The 18,303-nt window shown below is 37.0% G+C and overlaps 4 protein-coding genes and 1 non-coding gene across 7 annotated transcripts; 1 reads left to right on the top strand and 4 right to left on the bottom strand.

Moving 5' to 3' along the window:
• Positions 1 to 182: 182 nt before the first annotated feature.
• Positions 183 to 2,120, bottom strand: PRXQ (Thioredoxin superfamily protein). Its single transcript, XM_007012495.3, has 4 exons — positions 1,785 to 2,120; positions 1,573 to 1,710; positions 1,161 to 1,250; positions 183 to 580 (listed from the first exon to the last, which is right to left on the bottom strand). The coding sequence occupies exons 1-4, from the start codon at positions 1,986 to 1,988 to the stop codon at positions 362 to 364; spliced, it is 651 nt and encodes a 216-aa protein (XP_007012557.3). The 5' UTR covers positions 1,989 to 2,120; the 3' UTR covers positions 183 to 361.
• Positions 2,121 to 2,562: 442 nt separating this feature from the next.
• Positions 2,563 to 3,253, top strand: LOC18588229 (uncharacterized). The gene is made up of 2 exons (XM_007012494.3): positions 2,563 to 2,797; positions 2,890 to 3,253. Exons 1-2 carry the CDS (start codon positions 2,631 to 2,633, stop codon positions 3,023 to 3,025), a joined length of 303 nt encoding a protein of 100 aa, XP_007012556.3. The 5' UTR covers positions 2,563 to 2,630; the 3' UTR covers positions 3,026 to 3,253.
• On the bottom strand, positions 3,141 to 9,224 carry LOC18588228 (Riboflavin synthase-like superfamily protein). 3 transcript variants are annotated; one of them, XM_088809849.1, is made up of 14 exons: positions 8,181 to 9,224; positions 7,936 to 8,095; positions 7,483 to 7,531; positions 7,138 to 7,251; positions 6,564 to 6,986; positions 6,095 to 6,481; positions 5,918 to 6,013; positions 5,638 to 5,753; positions 5,330 to 5,500; positions 5,096 to 5,252; positions 4,798 to 5,004; positions 4,550 to 4,678; positions 4,183 to 4,257; positions 3,141 to 3,482 (listed from the first exon to the last, which is right to left on the bottom strand). In XM_088809849.1, the coding sequence occupies exons 1-14, from the start codon at positions 8,791 to 8,793 to the stop codon at positions 3,441 to 3,443; spliced, it is 2,739 nt and encodes a 912-aa protein (XP_088665975.1). In that variant the 5' UTR covers positions 8,794 to 9,224; the 3' UTR covers positions 3,141 to 3,440. The 3 variants fall into 3 exon arrangements, with proteins under 3 accessions (XP_088665975.1, XP_088665974.1, XP_017983820.2); XM_088809848.1 differs by having other exon boundaries at positions 4,179 to 4,257; positions 8,193 to 9,224; XM_018128331.2 differs by having other exon boundaries at positions 4,179 to 4,257; positions 8,181 to 9,223.
• A 4,303-nt stretch (positions 9,225 to 13,527) lies between these two features.
• Positions 13,528 to 17,046, bottom strand: LOC18588227 (adrenodoxin-like protein 2, mitochondrial). Its single transcript, XM_007012492.3, has 8 exons — positions 16,791 to 17,046; positions 16,472 to 16,552; positions 16,258 to 16,325; positions 15,291 to 15,406; positions 14,497 to 14,603; positions 14,123 to 14,172; positions 13,930 to 14,012; positions 13,528 to 13,846 (listed from the first exon to the last, which is right to left on the bottom strand). Exons 2-8 carry the CDS (start codon positions 16,527 to 16,529, stop codon positions 13,732 to 13,734), a joined length of 597 nt encoding a protein of 198 aa, XP_007012554.3. The 5' UTR covers positions 16,530 to 16,552; positions 16,791 to 17,046; the 3' UTR covers positions 13,528 to 13,731.
• Positions 17,047 to 17,126: 80 nt separating this feature from the next.
• Positions 17,127 to 17,199, bottom strand: TRNAA-UGC (transfer RNA alanine (anticodon UGC)). Its single transcript has one exon. It is a non-coding gene; the product is annotated as a tRNA-Ala (tRNA).
• Positions 17,200 to 18,303: the final 1,104 nt, after the last annotated feature.

Below are 18,303 nucleotides of genomic sequence, written 5' to 3'. Positions count from 1 at the left end.
AGTTGTGAGTAGTGTTCTCAGAAGGCCAAAAACAGTTGTTTCTATGCCAGAGACGAGGCATTCGTGCTAGATTTCCTATCAGACTTGACAACATCAAATTATGTTGGTAATTGAACACAGAATTTACATCAATATTCTCATACCTTGTAAATCCAGGGTACCAGGGGACAGGGGCACCTCAATTTCCTAGAACAGAAATGATCAGCTGGTTTACTTGTAATGTTGGTCCAAATCCAGATTACAACCATAGCAATTACAACAGGGGGGCTTGAATCATACAAAAACAAACACTTGTCTAACTCCAAGAACAGAAATGCGAGTGTCAGATGGAGGAAAGAACAAAAAGAATTTCTAGAGACGTTTACAGACTTTGAAGTAGTTTTAAGGTTTCATCTATATGCTTCTCGGGCTGAAACTGGTTGTTGTAGATGAGTTGAACCACCCCATTCTTGTCAAGAACATAGGTCTGTCTCCCAGGCAATGCTCCAAACAGATCTGATGGCACTCCCCACTCTTTCCTCACCTTGTTGCCCTCATCACTCAGCAATGTAAATGGAAGTCTGTATTTCTTGGCAAATGCCTGATCAATTAAAAAAATTGTTGTCAAGTTCAAGCAATTAAGATGACATTAATTGACAGGTCAAACCTATAATCCCTGGGTGTGATGAAGGACATGGCCACTCCAAGACAGCGGCAAAATTGTATCATAGTATAATTGTAAATGCACAAATCTTACAAGAACCCCGGAGTTCATTTTGCATCAATGATAAAAATGCCATATGAAAACGAGAATGATATCTAAGTATTATCTACTAAGCATTTTCAGCATATCCAGCTGATCGCCTATTTTAATTTCCATACAGACTGTTGAAGACAAGAAGACATGAATAAGTATCCGGTATGGAATTATTATTACTCACAATCAAGAATAAGCACCGAGAGAATTTACAAAGACAATAGAATTTCTAATTATCACACACAATGAAGATTTAGCTTCCAGAGTAAGAGGAATTTGTGTCCTCAAGAAAATCTGAAAGGAGTTCATATACATATACATATATATTCTGCTCATAACCGCCCGAGAATGCTAAAAGTGGAAGGCAATCAAAGTTAAATCTTCAAGGTCAAATGTATTCTACAACAAAAGGTTTATGTTTTACCTTGTGTGATGATGTGTCATCACCACTTATGCCAACAACTTCAGCTCCTGCTTTCTTAAACTTTTCATAAGAATCTCGGAAAGCACATGCCTGCAAAAGTATTAATTTCCATCAATCCTTGGGGCTTGCATCACTTATACTTAACAAAATTGAAAATTCACAACCATTTAATCACATGAATGCCACCCAAAATCAGGCAACTAAATTTTGTTGCAAGTTTGCAACAACCTAAAGCAAAAGAATTCAACAATTTAAGAAACCAAGAGTGATTGCAGGTGTAAAGGTAAAGATTTCATTACTGAAATCAAGGCTACCAAATTTCTATTATCTCCTGTCTTAATTGGCTTCCACAACAGCAAAAAATAAAAATAAAAATTAAAGATAAATGTAACAAAGACTTTAAAACAGTCACCTGCTTTGTGCAGCCAGGGGTCTCATCAGCAGGGTAGAAATAGACAACCACAGGCTTTCCTTTAAACCTGGAAAGGCTCACATTTTTCCCATCCTGATCTTTCAATGCGAATGATGGAGGCACTGAACCTTTGTTCACCTGCAAAACCCCAGAGTCATAAGTAAATCACCCATAACAGTAAGCCAATAAACACACAATGTAAAGCAATGTACCTTGGCAGAAATGGAGGTCTTGAAATAGGAAGAAGAAGGGATTGAAAGAGAAGAAGAGTAAGAGAACTTAAGGCCATAAAACTGAGACTGTGAGGATTTGGAGACAAGTGGGAGACATTGAGAAACAGAAGACTGAGTTTTGGGAGTGTGACAAGGGAATAGAGAAGCGAGGGTACGGTTTGGAAGAGTGAGAGATGTAGCCATTTTCTTGGTTAAGATGAAAGGGGAAGTGCCTTGGTAACAAGAGCAAAGTGTACTTTGGTTGTTGCTTGGTTTTGCTTTTTTGATTTTTGGAGAGAAAGATAAGAGGTTGTTGGTGCCTGGGTGGCTATTGGATCAGAGAGGGGTATGGGAGGAGAAGATGGATTGCATTAGATTGGCACTGCGTGGACAATTGCTGTCCGCCTGTCCCCAGCCATCACCCCTCGGACTACCCTTATTACACAGTTATAGGCCTAAGCCTCACCCACACTCTTTGGCCTCCCATTTCTGTACTTCTTTCTACGGCAACCATTGTAATTTCTCTTACGTCTTTTTACTTTGATTAATTTTTCATTGTAATATTTACGATTTGATTTAATAAAGGCATGGTATTTTATTATTATTATTATTAGGGTGAATGGTATTTTATGTTTTGTATAAAATCTTCACACTTTTGTCTACACTGGGCCACATACATATGTAAACGGCGTTGAATTGGGCCTAGAGGACGAACCCATCATTCGACTTTGGTTCAAGGTCCAGTCCTTTGCGAAAGAAAGGCGGAACGCGGGATATGTCGAATCGAAATACTCCCATTATTAACAACTAAACAAAAGAGGGTTTAGGGTTTTTGGGTAGTCAGCAATGGAGGGATTGCAGAATTTGGTCCGCTCCTTATCAAAGGACACAAAATCAGGATCTCCTACTTCCTTGGCCGAAATTCCTTACAAGCTTGGCGGAGGAGGAGCTGGAGCTTCTGCCGCTTTGTCCTCTGAGAATACCTCTCGTGTTTTAGTCACCAGACCTCCCAGGTAACTTGTGTTCATTTCAATCAAAGTGAACTTTGATGGAAGTGCTTCAATTTTTTACATTTTCTTTATCTCGTTTTGTTTGGAATTTGCAGGCAAGCGGTCTCGCTGTGGACGTGTTCAAAACTCTGTGCAATTTGCTTTGCTGCTGGAATCGTCGTGGGTTACACACTCAAGCGACGTGTCCGGCGCTGGGCTTCCAGGCTTCTCAAACGATTAAAAGACGATTAATAACATTAACCCCTCAAATCCTGTTAATGTCTTCATTTTAGTTTTGTCTTTTGCAATGGCAATTTGTCCTTTCCCCCCGTAGAATTTCAAACAAATCGCAGCAAAATGTAACCTCTTCTTGATCCTTAATGATCATTGCTATTTCACAATGTAAGAAAATATTACAAAATTTGTAGTGGACAAAAGTTTTACAATTTCAATGCTATATATTTTACATTTACATCTCAACTCTAGGTATAAATACATGCAGTATACATATATATATTTCTTTGAATTTGTAGTTACAAAAAAGAAACAACAGGAACAAGTTGGCATCTATATATATATATATATAAATGCAAGGATCTTTAGAAATATTCCTTGTGGAATTCGAACCGCGTGGATGTCTTGTGACTCAGCTCTCGTGATAGCTTCTTCAACTCCTTTGCCAACACCGGCATTCCACAATAGAACACTCCTGCAATTTTAACCATCAGATACAATTCCTGTCAAAGCTTTCCTTAAACAGTTCTTTTTCCCCTTTTCTAAATGCAGAGGGATGGTTCTAATATATGTATATATATAGTATAAAAACGGGATCAAAAGGTTAGAAATTGAGTTGGGTACTTCTCTTGATCGGTCGGCTAAGCTTGGGACCATTATAGTATTCCATACACAGTTGGATAACTGTACTAATCTTCGTTTCTTTTCGTTTTCTTCTATTTATCCAATTAAACATGACAGCTGTGGGTTAAGCTGAAAGGTCATAAAGACTTTATTTTTTTTTCCCCTTTGTCATTAGTTGGTGGCGTACAGCCTTGTGATGCTGTATTTTAAGTACCCGTAGTAGGTTGAATTGAATGGGAGCCAATTATGGCCAGCCAGTCTCGTTGGCAGAATCCATAACTCATATCCCACTCCCAGATTTTTGTTTTTATTAAACTAGTCGTCTGCTTAAACAACAAATAATCATGAGTCTTTGATTAATTCTTTACTAGACTATGGCCTGTGCATTGCACGGGAGTCTCTTTTTATCTATTTTTTTATTTTCTTTTCTCTTTCTCTTTTTTTTTTTTATACTCTTCACGTGACTAAATGAGGAAGTCCTTTTGAGTTTTCCTTTTATATATGTTATAAATTTTTCTCTCTTTTTTTGGGCCAGAAATGTATTTACCTACTGTGGCATGAGGATGTTTTGAAGCTATTTTGCTGAAAACTTCTTTCCAGTTAGGCCTTGCGAAATGTGTCCTCACCTGCATCATCGAATTGAATATCAAAAGGGTCAGTCACTGCTCACGCAAAGAATTGGGAATTTTAAAAGGTTGTTTGGTAGGTGAGAGAGAGAGGATGTAAAGAAAATCTATCTTTCAAATTGGGCAATGATATGTGCACATTTCAATTATGTACTCGTACTAAAAACTTTTGTGGAACTTTAACATGATTAAAAACTGATGCATAATGAATACTCGGATGAAAATGACTTTTTGGGAGTATGCTTATTATTATGATCCTTTTTTTATGTTACTTAGGAAACGAAGATCATACTCGGGTTCCTGATAGGATGTCAACCCCATGTTTAGCATGGTTTAGAGCTTGGACCATCGTAATCAAGGTTGATCTTGCATCCCCTTCTTCGTAGACACTTGTAAGGTAGTTGTGCAGCTCAATCTGGCCCTGTTTTTGAGTGTCGAAACAACAAGAGAGAAGAATAAGACATTGCTTTGGGAAGCTTGTTCTTGTAATGATAAAAAACACTGGATTTGCTCTAAAGTTGTATATGTATGTAGTATTACTTTGTGATCCATTTCTGCAACTTCATCCATTACTCCTTTAAACCATTCAAAGGAGCCGGGTTCCCTGGTGACCCAGTAGAAATAAGCATTCCTAGTCCTCTGTGGCTTCTTCTTTCCACCGTTAGTCGAGCTTGATTTAGCTGTGAAATTCGAAGATGCAAGACTGTTCCAGCTGTCGTCTGATCTAGTCATTTCTGTGGTGGAACTCTGTACCATCAAAGCCGCAAATATTATTGAGTGGAAGCAAAAAATACTAATAAATTATGCACAAAACAGTCCCATTGAAAGTGGCTTGTACCATTTGATCTTCTGCTCTTGAATTGTTTAAAAGATCTCTAAGGATGCTTATAAAAGGGGTGGCTCCAATTCCTAGCCCCGCAAGGAGCAAAACATCATAATTCCTGTAGTCCTGTGCCGGAGCCCCATATGGACCATCAACAAGCAACTTTGGTTGGCTGCATCAGTAAAACATGTTGAGTTAATAATTGAACTTAAAACATAAGAAAGTATCGTTTCCTGCTAATGTAATTACCCATTCTGATCAATATGTCCAGGCTGACCAAATCTAGCTCGACCTATAACAAATGGTGAGTCATTAACATCAGTGAAAACTCGTTTCAATTCTTGCGTCCAGTCTCCTACCGTCCGGATGTGAACGCTAAGACACTCATCTCCTGGTGCTGAAGTAATAGAAAATGGGTGCCTAAAAATGAATCTAGTGTCAGTTCAACGCGCAATAAAGTACAAATAAATTTCCAAAATTTTGATAGGTAAGACATCAAACAATGTAAAGGCCATTAAGATTAGAGGACGCAGGATATCCATCAAAATCACGCATACCATTCAAATGGGGAGATTGATGGGCACTGTAGGAATATGTACTGCCCACTTTTATACTTGAATCCCGGTGGTTTTGACATGACCATGCTGAAGACATTTCCTGGTAGTACCGAAACCTGCGCATGTTAAAGAAAACCTTGTAAACTCACAAAAAGGAAGCTAAGAAAACTGCATTCTTTCTTGTTTCCTCAAAACATGGATATCTCTGAAAACATGAATATCATTTTATGACAAAGCTTAGCTAGATAGAATAGTAAAGAAACGAACTTAATCAAATTACCTTAAATATTTTTACTGAATAATGTTCTGATCTACACGTTCTTACACTGCGCTCCCCCATGTAAAGCAACAATGGAGCAGAGATGTACATCCATGTCTGCATCACCAACATAGTTAGGACTTCGCATGTAGTTTTCTGTCATTCTCATAAAAAGAACTATGATCTTAAAGTTCTTACCGATCTCTGATACCACTTGTGGGCCAAGAACAAGAATGTTCCATGGATCACTAGCAAAACGTAGACAAGACCAAGAAGATGATGAGAATACCAGAATGCATTGAAGCCTGTCAATCTGTTGAATGGTGCAGGGAGTCTCAATACATTTCTGCGGAAGTGACTTGTTGCTAATATAAACGCAATGGCCATGAAAATCACCATAGAAATCCCCGTCACGCCCAGAACACCAGTCAAAAGCTCTAAATATGTCGGTCTTTTGCCATGACTGAAGTCAGAGGCTATGAGAGCAAATTTTTCTGGAGAAGAGCGCGTGAGGCGGATAAAATCGCATGACAAGTGGCTTCCTGCATGAACTAAGACTCCAATGGCTATAGCACAGGCAATTATCTGTGAAATTGAGGGAGAAAAAATTTTGTTAAAATAAGTTAGTGAGTGCGATAACAAAGTCCATTAAATAGCCCTTTCTTACCTTGTGGAAATTTATGTTGTCATCAAAAGGAACAAAGGACCTTGCTTTAGTGGACCGAAGCCAAGTCAAAGTGTTTCGACAAACTGGGAGAAGAATTAGAGCCATGTTGAGCTTGAGAGTCTCGGCAGCTCCTTTGGCAGTGCACAAGCAATATCCCATAACTTGGAATGCTGCCCTGTTTTTATATTGCATGAATTTCCAGGCAAAAAGCGTAGCCATTGCCATCATCCAAAGCAACAAAATCCATCCCCTTCTCCAGTTTTCTAGCACCAAGCACCGGAGTGCAAAGCACACTCTTCGGAACATGTTTTTGGGCCTGGCGGAACTAATGTTCTGACTCCAGGCAACACTAGTTGTGCTAAGTGGCCTACTGTTGTTCATATAATTGTCTCTTTGTAGAAGTAACGTTTCCAACTGCCATAACTGAAACGGACCCAAATTGACACAATAAGTCCTACTTTATTTGCTTATCCGAGAATATAAATTTGTGAAACGATAATGAATTACTAATTGCAATAAATTTGAACTAAACATCTGAAATAATCAAAACTTGAACGTGACATTTATGATTTACCTCAATGTACCCGAAATTCTCTGGATCCAATTCTTCCATGATCAGTGAGGCATATTCTTCAGCTTGTTCTTTCAGCTTGGATAGCTTGTTGGCTGAAGCACTAAGCATTATAAGCTGTGTTTTTAAAAATAATCAAATAAATGAGAAACAAATTAGATAATGACATTGTAGGTCGACATAGAATAAAAAATACCAAATAAAACATAAATAATACATGTTGATTAATCATATTTTCTTGGGAGTAATTCCAATTAGTGCTGGGCTAGATTGTCCACTCAAATTAAAAAATAAATAAACACTAATCATTTGATAATGATACAAGTAAGAAAATGAAATGAAAGTTACCTCCTGTACTTCTTCCCTTGTGACTCTTCCATCCTCGTTGCTGTCAGCCCTGCAAAATCTTGATCAACTAAATCATCCAATTTGCAACCCAAAAAAAAGCAAAAACCCGGCAACACATTAATCAACAACAATATTAATAAATTAAAGTAAATTAAACTTAAATATCAGATCTTGTCCGCTTCCCGCGAAACACAAACCGAAAAGTTACTGGCAACCTCGTCAAGTCGTCAACTGGGCCATAGGCCCTCAGCTTTAATGTAGCGGATAAAATCAGGTGCTCAAGTAACTACTCAAAATTACTGCTCTCAACCAATCAATTCAAATCACTCATCCGGATTTCCACAGATCAAACTCTCGGTCGCCGTTGCATTTGTAGAAAAACTCATTCTTCCAAGAAAAAGTAAACAGCGTCCAGACCGTTAAGAGAGAAAAGGAGTAAGGAAGAGAACGAACATGTCAAAGAAAATCTGAAGACGCGCGTCAAAACTCTGGTCTGAAATCTGTAACCAGAAATCATGAAGCTCTTCCTTTGTTATTTTCCCCATTCTCTGTCTCCTTCTTCTTGCTAACGCATCGAATATCCCAACCGCGAACTCCTTCGAATCCACCATCCCTACGTCAGACAAAAAGAAGAAAAAATAATTCAAAATTTCCTTTTTTATTTTCTTAGTTGCCAAACAAAGTCCGAGAGTAGGAACCTATGCAATCACCGAAATCTTCTCTAGCAAGCAACCCGTCCTTAGCCAACGACTCGAACCTGGACTCGACCCGTCTCCACATTTCTTCAGCGTCATTTGCACCGGTCGTTTTACTAATAAACCTGAGCCCTCTCAACGCACGTTGAGCACTCGATTTCGTCCGTTGAAGCTTAGCCTTGATTCTCCTCTCGTCACGCGCCGTAATCCTACGGTCCTGATCATTCTCCGCCGATGATGAAGCTCTCGATGATGACCCCGACTTTAACCACGCGAACTTCCTCCGAATCCTCGACGTCGCCGAAAGACTCCTCCCTAAAACCCCGGAAGAAGCCGTTACGCTGGAGGGTTCCTTCTGGTCCGTAATCGGCGGAGTACTCGGCGTCACGCTGCAAAACACAATGGAGTCGTTCTCGAGCTCGAGCGTGACTTCGACGAGGTCTTGCTGGTTATTCCTCTGCAAATCGCTTAGAAAAATCGGCAACATTGCTCCACCAACGCCGTAGTCATCTGCAGAAAGATCTTCGAGGTCATCCGGTAAGTCAAATGAACGGCTGTAATTTGAAAGCTTCGAACTGCTCCTTCCAAACGAGTGAAACGACGCCGGCGACTTCATTAATCCGGTGCGTCCTCTTTCTCCAAAACTTCGAACTCTCTTTATTTTCTTTTAACAACTCTGTAACGGTGCTAATTTTTTTCCCTAATGTTTCTGTTATTTTTCTTTTTGTTTTGTATATATGTTCTTGTTCTTCTGATGCAATTGGGAGAGAGGATTATTAATAAAAACAAGACAAACACTTCCCAACCGATCACTTAACACGATTTCAACGCTTCGGAGATTAGTCGTGCTTATTTCAGAGTAGTTGAGGTTTTGCCAAACAAATTCTTGAAAAATATTATTCCCCTACTAATAATAAATAATAATTTACATTTACAAATATCCAAAGGGGAAGGAGGAGGAGAAGAATAATCAGAGTTGGGGCTGCTTGCATAAATTAATGAAAGACAAACAAATGAAGAGGTTCTTAGTTGATGCGGTCAATGTGGGAGGTGGGAGTTTGGAATATATATATATATATATATATATATATATATATATATATATATATATATGTATGTATATTATGGTATAAAGAAAATGTTTTTCTTTTTCTTTCTTTCTTGGTTGGCGATTTTCTTATCAAGTTTATGATCGGCTATCCTGCTTTTAGGAAGCGGCGGTCTTTGTATTTTCTAAATTTGTTGCCTTTCGGATTCATTAGAGATTTTAATAAGGGAAAAGAAAAAAGAAACAGTGATTTATAAGCAATTTTTTCACTGTTTTAATTGTTTGGTTGAAATTGAAAATTAAGTCATGGTTTAGAAAGTGACAATGTGGTGATTGGTGAGAGAAAAAATCTGAAATTTTGCATGCGAGTAAATATAATATATATATATATATATATATATATATATACTATTCTGTAATTTGGATAATTTTAGCATGGTCAAAATCGTGTGAATTTCTTCCTAGTTGTGTAGCTGCTCCCTCCCTGCAGAATCATACGAACTACACCTGGTTATGGGAAAAAAGAAGAAAATTTCAGTTTGATCTAACAACGAAAACTTTCCAATTCTCCCAATTCTTTGCCAAAGTGAATTTCTTTTGTTTATGGCAGATGTATTGCATTAGTTGCAATCAGCATGTAAACCAAGGAAATTTCTGGTGAGTTTTTTTTTTTTTTTTTTGGGTTTTGCATGAAAAATTATGAACCATAATTACAGCTGTTGATATAGCAAGAACAAGATTTAATAATATAATTGATGTAGTTGTCATGTTCGTGTCGCCCACTTTCTGCTATATCAACCCCTTTCTCTGAAGCTACCATTTCAATACAGGAAGAGGAAAGCTGTTTCTCTTTCTCCATTGTTGAACATTAAATTAAGAGTTTTATGGCTACAAGCGTCAAAACAATGGCCAGAACACGCCACTGCCTTAATTAGCTTCCTCTTCACCCATGCTTCCATTATTCGCCATTGGAAACGTTTCTTTAATTTGTCTAACACACACTAGAAATTAAAAGGAAAAGTAGATAGAATTCTGCTCAACATCTCTGTGTAAAGGCCGATGTCGAATGTCTGCTCTCTTTCCTTAATTCCTTCTTCTTTCGACACTCCAATAGTAGATAATGTTACCAAATATTGAGTTCTATCTTTACTAGTACTATACTAGCTAGAACTGCTAATTTAAAGCATGTTGGTAAAGGTAACGTTATCATCTCCTGAAACATACATTTCCCTAACATATAGGTTTTCTGACTTTTCCATAACTTATATTTGCATATTGGGTCACAAAAAACATTATTGAAAAGATAACCATATCTCTTCTTCAAATAAAAACTAAAATTAATTTACATTCTAATCTGCCTATATATAACACTGCATAAACAATATTTTGGTTTCTTTATTTTATTCCAAGGGTGTCTATTAAAAATTTGGCAAATGCAGACTATATAATAGTATGGATTTTGACATGACATGGAGTTTTGGTAGGAAATAATAAGATTTGTCAAAATCTTTTAAATAAAAAAAAAAAAAGAAGGTTGGAAATAAGCTTATTGGAAGGTAAGAAAGAACTGTATGATCGTAAGCCCTTCTAGAAGGCCTGCAAACATTTGCAGTACAATTGGAAGTATAGCCCTCTTTTTATCTATAATTGTGTACTTTACAACTTTGACAGTTGAAAAAAAAAAATTTCCATGCTTGAGTTCTTTTGCTGCACCCACAATTCATTTCACCGACTTTGCCGTCACTGCAGCCTCAATAATTCGTGTGCATTTTGCAATCCTTTTTTTTTTTTTTTTTGAATTAATGGTTGTTGCATTCAATGCGTGTTCAAGCTATGGCTTGTTGCATTTGCACTCGAAGTTGAGTAGTCATATCAATGATATAGTATTTTCATACCTATCTAACAGAATCTGACCTCTTTGTTCAAACCCTGTGATTCTTCTGCTAGCTGCTTGATATATCTCAGTAATACTACATGTTTTACAGTAAAATATTTCCTATGTTAATCTGTCTTACGGATATTGACCTCTTTTACCCCAGAACGTGTTTTCATAACATCCATAATTCCATATGCCAAAAAAGAAAAATATTCTGAATTTGGAAGTTAAAGTGAAAGCGAAATTGGATGTTGCCCACGTCCCTGTACGGCTTGCTTAAATAATAAGTTAGAAAAAATATGTACTCTCTAAGGGGAAAAACAAAAGTACAAAAACTTGACATGTAGATCAAAGGTGCATCTAGTACAAATAGCTTCATGCAGTTTGCTTTATCATACAGTAGTTGAGATGTAAAATTCACGCGTCTCAGTTCTAGACTAGGAAAACATTTAAATTGAATTAGCCTAAGTAGTGATAGTTTTATGATGGGTTTAACAGGGGTTCAGCATCTGCATCATATATAAATGTTACCACTGCAGTCACTGTTATAATATAAGTCTCTTTAAATTGAAAATTACAGAAAAAAATAGTTTTATGTTATCATTTGACGTTCCTTTTTCAGTTATGCATATTCACAGACCTTGGCAAAAGGTAATAAATTATTAAGTGACTTATTCCCTTGCTTTCTTTAATTATTCAACTCATAAGTCAATAAGTATCCTTTTCGTAAGTGCAGTGAATGCCTTGTTTTAACATTTATTTTCTGGTGATTGGGTTTCAACATTTGACAATTGGTGTTGTTACAAAAAGAAAATTGAAAAGAGCAAATTGGTTGGGATTTGGTATCCTTTCCTGTAGTTTGTGGTTCTTTCTAGTTTCTATTTACCAACTTTTTTTTTTCTCTCCCCTCCCGCTTTCCGATAGCTTTCCTCTTTCCAGGCTCTAAACTCCTGCGTGATCTGAAAGCCACAGCGGACGGGCACTTTGTCGTTTCCCATGGAGAAAGAGCGTGGCGATTCCATTATTGAAAGGCAAAACTCAACCAACTCGCTTTGACTTTTGTACACAATTCTGTTAAAAAAACCAATGAAGCTGTAGCAAAAGAAAATTAAGCAGCTGGCAAATTAATAATACTACTGTACTAATGGATGGATGAGCTGGAACATTGCTTTATCTTTTCTCATTTTTTTAATTTCCTTAAATAGACTGTAGCTTTTCGTTGCAATTCGTCACAAATTTGTTTTTTTTATTTAGACAAGGAGATTCGAATAGGTATTATGCATTTACTATTCAATCAAATTCTTGAATATATTGACAAAGTCACAAAAAAGAAAAAAAAAAAAAAAAAAAAGGGCAAACAGGCTTTACTTGTGTCTTGGGGAAGCTCAGCAGATTCTATTTGTTAAATTCAGTGACGCAATTATCATTCAATGGTCTATTCCTTGAAGGCAGCAAGCAAAACAAAGGAATGACAACATCGAAATCTAAATGATGAGAGCCTCCTGATGCCACCAATAAATACAAAGAAAGAGTCAAATAGCAAATGGCAGTGCAACAACTCAGTTCCCAATTCACATTAGCCAGTTTGCGGATAGGATGATCTTTGCGCAACAAATTCCAATGCTAATTCTGAGATGCTCAACAGTCAATAGAGTAGAAACATTTTATAATGTAAAATTTTCTGCAAAGAAATAATGCCGTCGTGAAGCATAAGGTTTCAAGTTTTTAGGTAACAATTTTACTAACCCCTTTGTATGTACTCCTTCGTACCAACTGATAGTAATTAACAAAGGTGAGATTTCTTAAAGAGCAATCGGCCCATTTAGGTGGAACCTACCAATCAAACTAGAAATCGAAAGGGAATATGTCAAACAAGTTGCAGTCCATCAAATTGGATTTAGATAGTGATACATCTGGGGGGCCCGACAAAGTATCCATGCAGGCTATCAAACGACAGCAACGCAAAATCTGCCCAACATTTACCATAAGACATGCCTTTCTCTCACGCTCTTTTTCATCATATTCTTCATCGTGAAGTAAAATTGCCTGAGAGGTGCATGCACCGACTCTCAGTGCTCCATTTGTTTATCAACACCCAACCCATTTGTTTCTATGTTTCAATCTAAACTTGCCAGACAATTAAGCAATATAGAATTAGCTAGCATTTATCTCATACCACAGACATAAAACTTCTAGAGGCCTATTGTCCCGGAGCACTACCAACCAGAACATCAGTTTAAGGCAGAAACTAGGACACCGGATTGAACTCATGAACTTTAATACATCAGTCATGATTTTGAGAAGATTAACCATACTTCAATTATAATTTATCAGCTGCCACCACATCGTTATAGTTGCATAGAACCTGTCAGACTGACATTAATCTCGAGTTTCCTGGTCTGTATTCATATAAATGTAGAACAAAGTGTGGTCAATGGAACCTTAATATTATTTGATCTATAGAATCAACTTCACAAAAGGGATTATTGGGAATTTATTAAGTAATAACTAATACAAAAAAATCACTTGAGGATAATAGTTGCTCGTCGATCCAACACAATACAGAAGCTACAAAACTGGATGACTGGATCCTCTTCGCTCAATGAAACAGGGTTCAGTGTTGTATCGTTCTAGTGTGGTTTTGGAACATACCCATCAACAGCAAAGTTTCGAGTGGCAGCAGGGATTGCTAAACGAATTCCATCGAGTTCAGGCCTGGCAATTATTTGACAACCCAGTCGAGACCTGAAAAGTTCAAGAATATGGCAATCCATTTAGATTAAAATTCACAAAAATTTGTCTAGCAGATATATAATGTAGGGACTCACGTTTCTGTAAGCCCAAATGCCAGGTCCAACATATCATTCTCCTCATCAGTTGGATCTTCTAATTTATTATACTGCTCCATGTCCTAGCAAAAGGGTCAATACTTAGTCCCTAATAATTCGGTTAAAAGAATATTTGGAATTACCATAAACCAGTGAACAGCATTTTTGATAACATATAATGCTATTAGCATACCATCACTATGACATGGCATGTTGAACAAGCAAGTGAACCCTCACATGCTCCTGAAACAACAGTACAAGCAGACATTAAATTTCAGCAATGAACTATAAATTAATTGACCCCAGTAATTAACCCAGCTGTTTGTGCTACCAAAACATGTTAACTGCATTTGAATCACAAAAAAAAAAAAAAAAAACCAAGAAGGAGGTTCTTAAATCACATTATGTTCTATGTTAATTGCTAAAGCATCCTTCGTGTGAGTAGAATGTGTTTAAGACAGATATATCATTATAAAAGAACATTGAGTAAATGAATTAGCTCAAGAAGATTTCGGATCCAAGGAGCGCTACACAATTATTGGACGAACAATGAATCATGATCCTTGCCTTCCAGTTCTATATCATTTTCATGGGCTGCTTCCAGCATAGACATTCCAATAGGCACCTGAATATGCATTTCTTCTCCATCCTTTGAAACAAATGTGACAGATATCCTGCCAAAGAAGACAATATAGTGTGATCAAAATGACAACAATAGTCAATTTTAAATTATACGTATAAAGCCATTCTGTGTTTAAAGAATAGTGCTGGGGCACGCAAAATCCATGCTTTTCAAAGTCATTGAATGCCATAAATTGCAATCTGCATCTCCCACCTATTAAAAGTGAGAGAGCCACACTGTGCAGAGATGGACAGTAGACCAGAAAACCACACCCACAAAATCCACAACTAATTAAAGGCAGATGCATACACAGATACATGTCCTTCTGTTAAAACGTGCTGGTGCAGTGGATGCTACCCTATGCATAGCTCGGCTGAGACATTAATTGACCACCAATATTCAAGCTTGCTTGAAGCATGTTAAAATATGTGAAAACAATATCGAGTCTTGCCAAAGAAATGCTTTTCCTAGGAGAATCAGTTTAGAATAACTTTAACTGACATTGAAGTATGCATCATCATCTCTCCAAGAAGTTCTAAATCAAAATTAGGTTTGTGTATTTCTTCTTTCATATTTTTGTGCGCGTCTGTGTACTAAAAGAAAAAAAAAAAAAGAGAGTTGAGGATTTGATAATCTAAATAATTCACCAATGCAAGAAGATTGGAACTAAGTAAAGATGCGCAACTTCATCCAACAGTCATTAACACCATGCTGTTACAATTTTATTTAAAGAACTCACGTTTCTTTCTGTTCATCCCCTCCCTCAGAAGCATTGTTGGAAGCTGATGTAGAAAAATCATGATGCTGTTGAAATATGGCACCTTGAAAGGCTCTAGTTTCTGGCAGTAATTCAAGCTGTCCAAAAAAATTGAAAAAAAGAGAAAAAGATCATGGGAAAATAGACTTATGATTAGCTGAAAACATAACCATTTTTTCTGTTTTGGATAAATAGTAAAAACTGAAATCTGTTTCTTCAATTCTGTCTAGTGTAATATCAACTATAGTCTATACGTATATCATTCATCAATGTTTATACCAATACCAACCTCAATTTATCTAAAGTTGTTTTCTAATTATTCTGGCAACTATTGTTGCCTCCAACTTATTACTATTCAGATCTCATCAAATGTTTGCCTGTGTGCTTATCATATTTTCTCACATAACTTTCATCCAAGTTTTAGTCATCTTTCCTATACCTCTACCGATCCCAAAATTGTCAGTATAAGTAACATTTATCAAATTATTCCATTCCCTAAGTAAACAAAACTACTGCAACACTATGTTCTTTCTGTAGATATGATAAGAGGTCATTCCTTTCAAGACTGTCCACAGCAGAATCACCCTAATAAAAAGCAGGGAAAGGATTAATCATGTCACTAGCTCATTGACTAGTCTAGATGTTTCACCTAATAAAGGCATAAGAGTTATTCACTATTGGGTAACATAGCTAACTGCTGATAAAGACACTAATATCTTTCCTTATCACAACTAAAACTTCTCCATAAACTGCTATCTTTTCCAGTTGCATTCAATTAAACTCCACCATTCCATACAGAGTAATGCATATCATAAACACTAGATTAACATAGAACACTGCCAAGAACAGCCAAATGTGAGGGTTAACCACCGCCCATGCCTTAGGCTGCTTTCTCTCAGTGACTCAAAAGAGATAGAAAATGAAATATACGAAAATAAACATCACTAACCAGGGAGCGCTGGTATCGCCCGCAAGGCCTTTGTTTATATCTTGTTCTAGATATGTACTTATATCCGCCTGTCAAAAAGAATGCAATTTGAAGTCAAGTTAGTAAGTAAAGATCATATCATACAAATCATGCATTATTAAGAATCTGCAAAATATATTATTTCATACAAAGCAAAACATAGGAAATTAACCCAAAATTGAAAATAGATGCATACCTCGTGATAGCTCTTTGGCAACACGAAATCCAAGTCTAGAAAGCCTACAAACTAGCATAATTGGATGTAGAAAAACAACCCCTGTTTAAAGGGGAAAAGAAGATATGCCTTAGAACTTAAACTAAAAGTCTTTAACAAACCTATCAAATTCCAAAAGGGCTTGCTCCAAAAGCGAATTAATAAATAAAGTTCAACTGGGTATTCAGCTAAGCTGCTGCTTACTGATTTAGACAAATATTTAATCTTCAGAATGTGAAATAACGACAATATAAAGTGAGCAAGTGACAAGCTTTGCAATAATAATAATAAAAGTATATACCTTATGTAACGCGATGAACGGAGGAGATTGGTAACGGGTCGGGTCCAATCAGTTCTGTTAGATATTAAGACGAGAGCTCCGACTTGAAGTGTTTGAAACAAAACGGTCGCCGCCGACGAAGGCAGTTGGCGTGAGGTTAGATGAATTTTGAGTCCTAAAAAGCGACTTTTGAATAATATGCGCCGCAGAAAGAGAAGCGTTTTGAGGAAGAAAGTGAAGGGGACCTGGGAGAGAGTTCGAGTCCAAACACACCGTCGAGAGGCAAAATTGAAACGCCGCCGTCTCGTCAATCACAACTTTGATACGGTGTAAAAAAAAAAAAAGAGACACAGAAACTGGAGATGCGGGGGATCGAACCCCGTGCCTCTCGCATGCAAAGCGAGCGCTCTACCATTTGAGCTACATCCCCGCGTTGGAAAGTCCTTCAATCAGTACACTCTTCTTGTTAATCCAAATTTGTCAAAGGCCCAAACCTAAAATGCCCGTGAGCATCTGACCAACTTTGATAGGCATAGGCATTTGCCACTTTTTTGGGTCAAAACAGCCAGCCCCACTTAAAAGTACTGCTAAGCCATTGCCTTGCCCTCTCCCAAGGGAAACTATCAACTTTGAAGATTGTTGGTAATAAAGGCTTTTTATACCAAAATTTTTGATCTATTAACAGATATTCTTTTTTTTGAGAAGTAACAAATATTCTTTAACCGACATGTAAATAGCTAATGTAAAACATAAAAAATGCCTAATTTAAATATTTAATTTTAAGTTTTTTAAGATTATGGAGTCGTCCTTGTCTAAGTTAAGAAAGGAAATAAGAAAAGAAATTTGACTTCTCATGTTGACTATTTTTTCTATTAATGAATTATGAAAGTTGAAAGAGAAATCTTTTTTTTCTAAACAAAAATGCTTGATAAGCCCAATCCAGTTGTTTGTGATTGTGGCATATGATTTCTCTTATGCCACGGCCCATGTGAGAGTTCTAATCACAACTACACAAATTTGTTAGACAACGCATGCAAGCGAACCCCCCCTTCTTCTATTTTCCACTTAATTAACAAAATTCAGAGTTGAAATCAATAAATTTCAACGTAAAATGCTAATTCCTCTTGAGGTCCTACTGAGATTGAGTGAAGCAGGTGCACCCAAAGCTAAAAAGGCCACCAAATGAAAGCAAAGTTGGTGTAGTTATGGTGACACGTCATCAAAAGTGGAGCTAATAATAACTGCGTCTCTTCTTTTCTTTTCAGATCTCTCCCCCACTCCACAGTCCACACAATTAAGCAAAAACAAAATCCATCTCTTTTTCTTTCTTGATTTTTATTAATTAAAGATAATAATAAGTAATTTGGTTTTGGAGCCAGCCAGCCAGCCAAAATCCAAAAACCATCGACGAGGTTTGAGCAGCGGAGATATAAATAGAGGGCACAGAGTGACTCTGAGAGGAAAAAGTATAACAGAAAAAAAGGGAGAAAACTCCATCCTCCGACACAGCCGCTTTACCCAAAGAAAATTTTGC

Source organism: Theobroma cacao, chromosome 9 (genome assembly GCF_053813885.1).
Source record: "Theobroma cacao isolate CCN51 chromosome 9, ASM5381388v1, whole genome shotgun sequence".
Taxonomy (NCBI): Eukaryota; Viridiplantae; Streptophyta; class Magnoliopsida; order Malvales; family Malvaceae; genus Theobroma; species Theobroma cacao.
The sequence above is the reverse complement of the archived record's forward strand: the minus strand, read 5'-3'. Positions and strand labels throughout refer to the sequence as shown.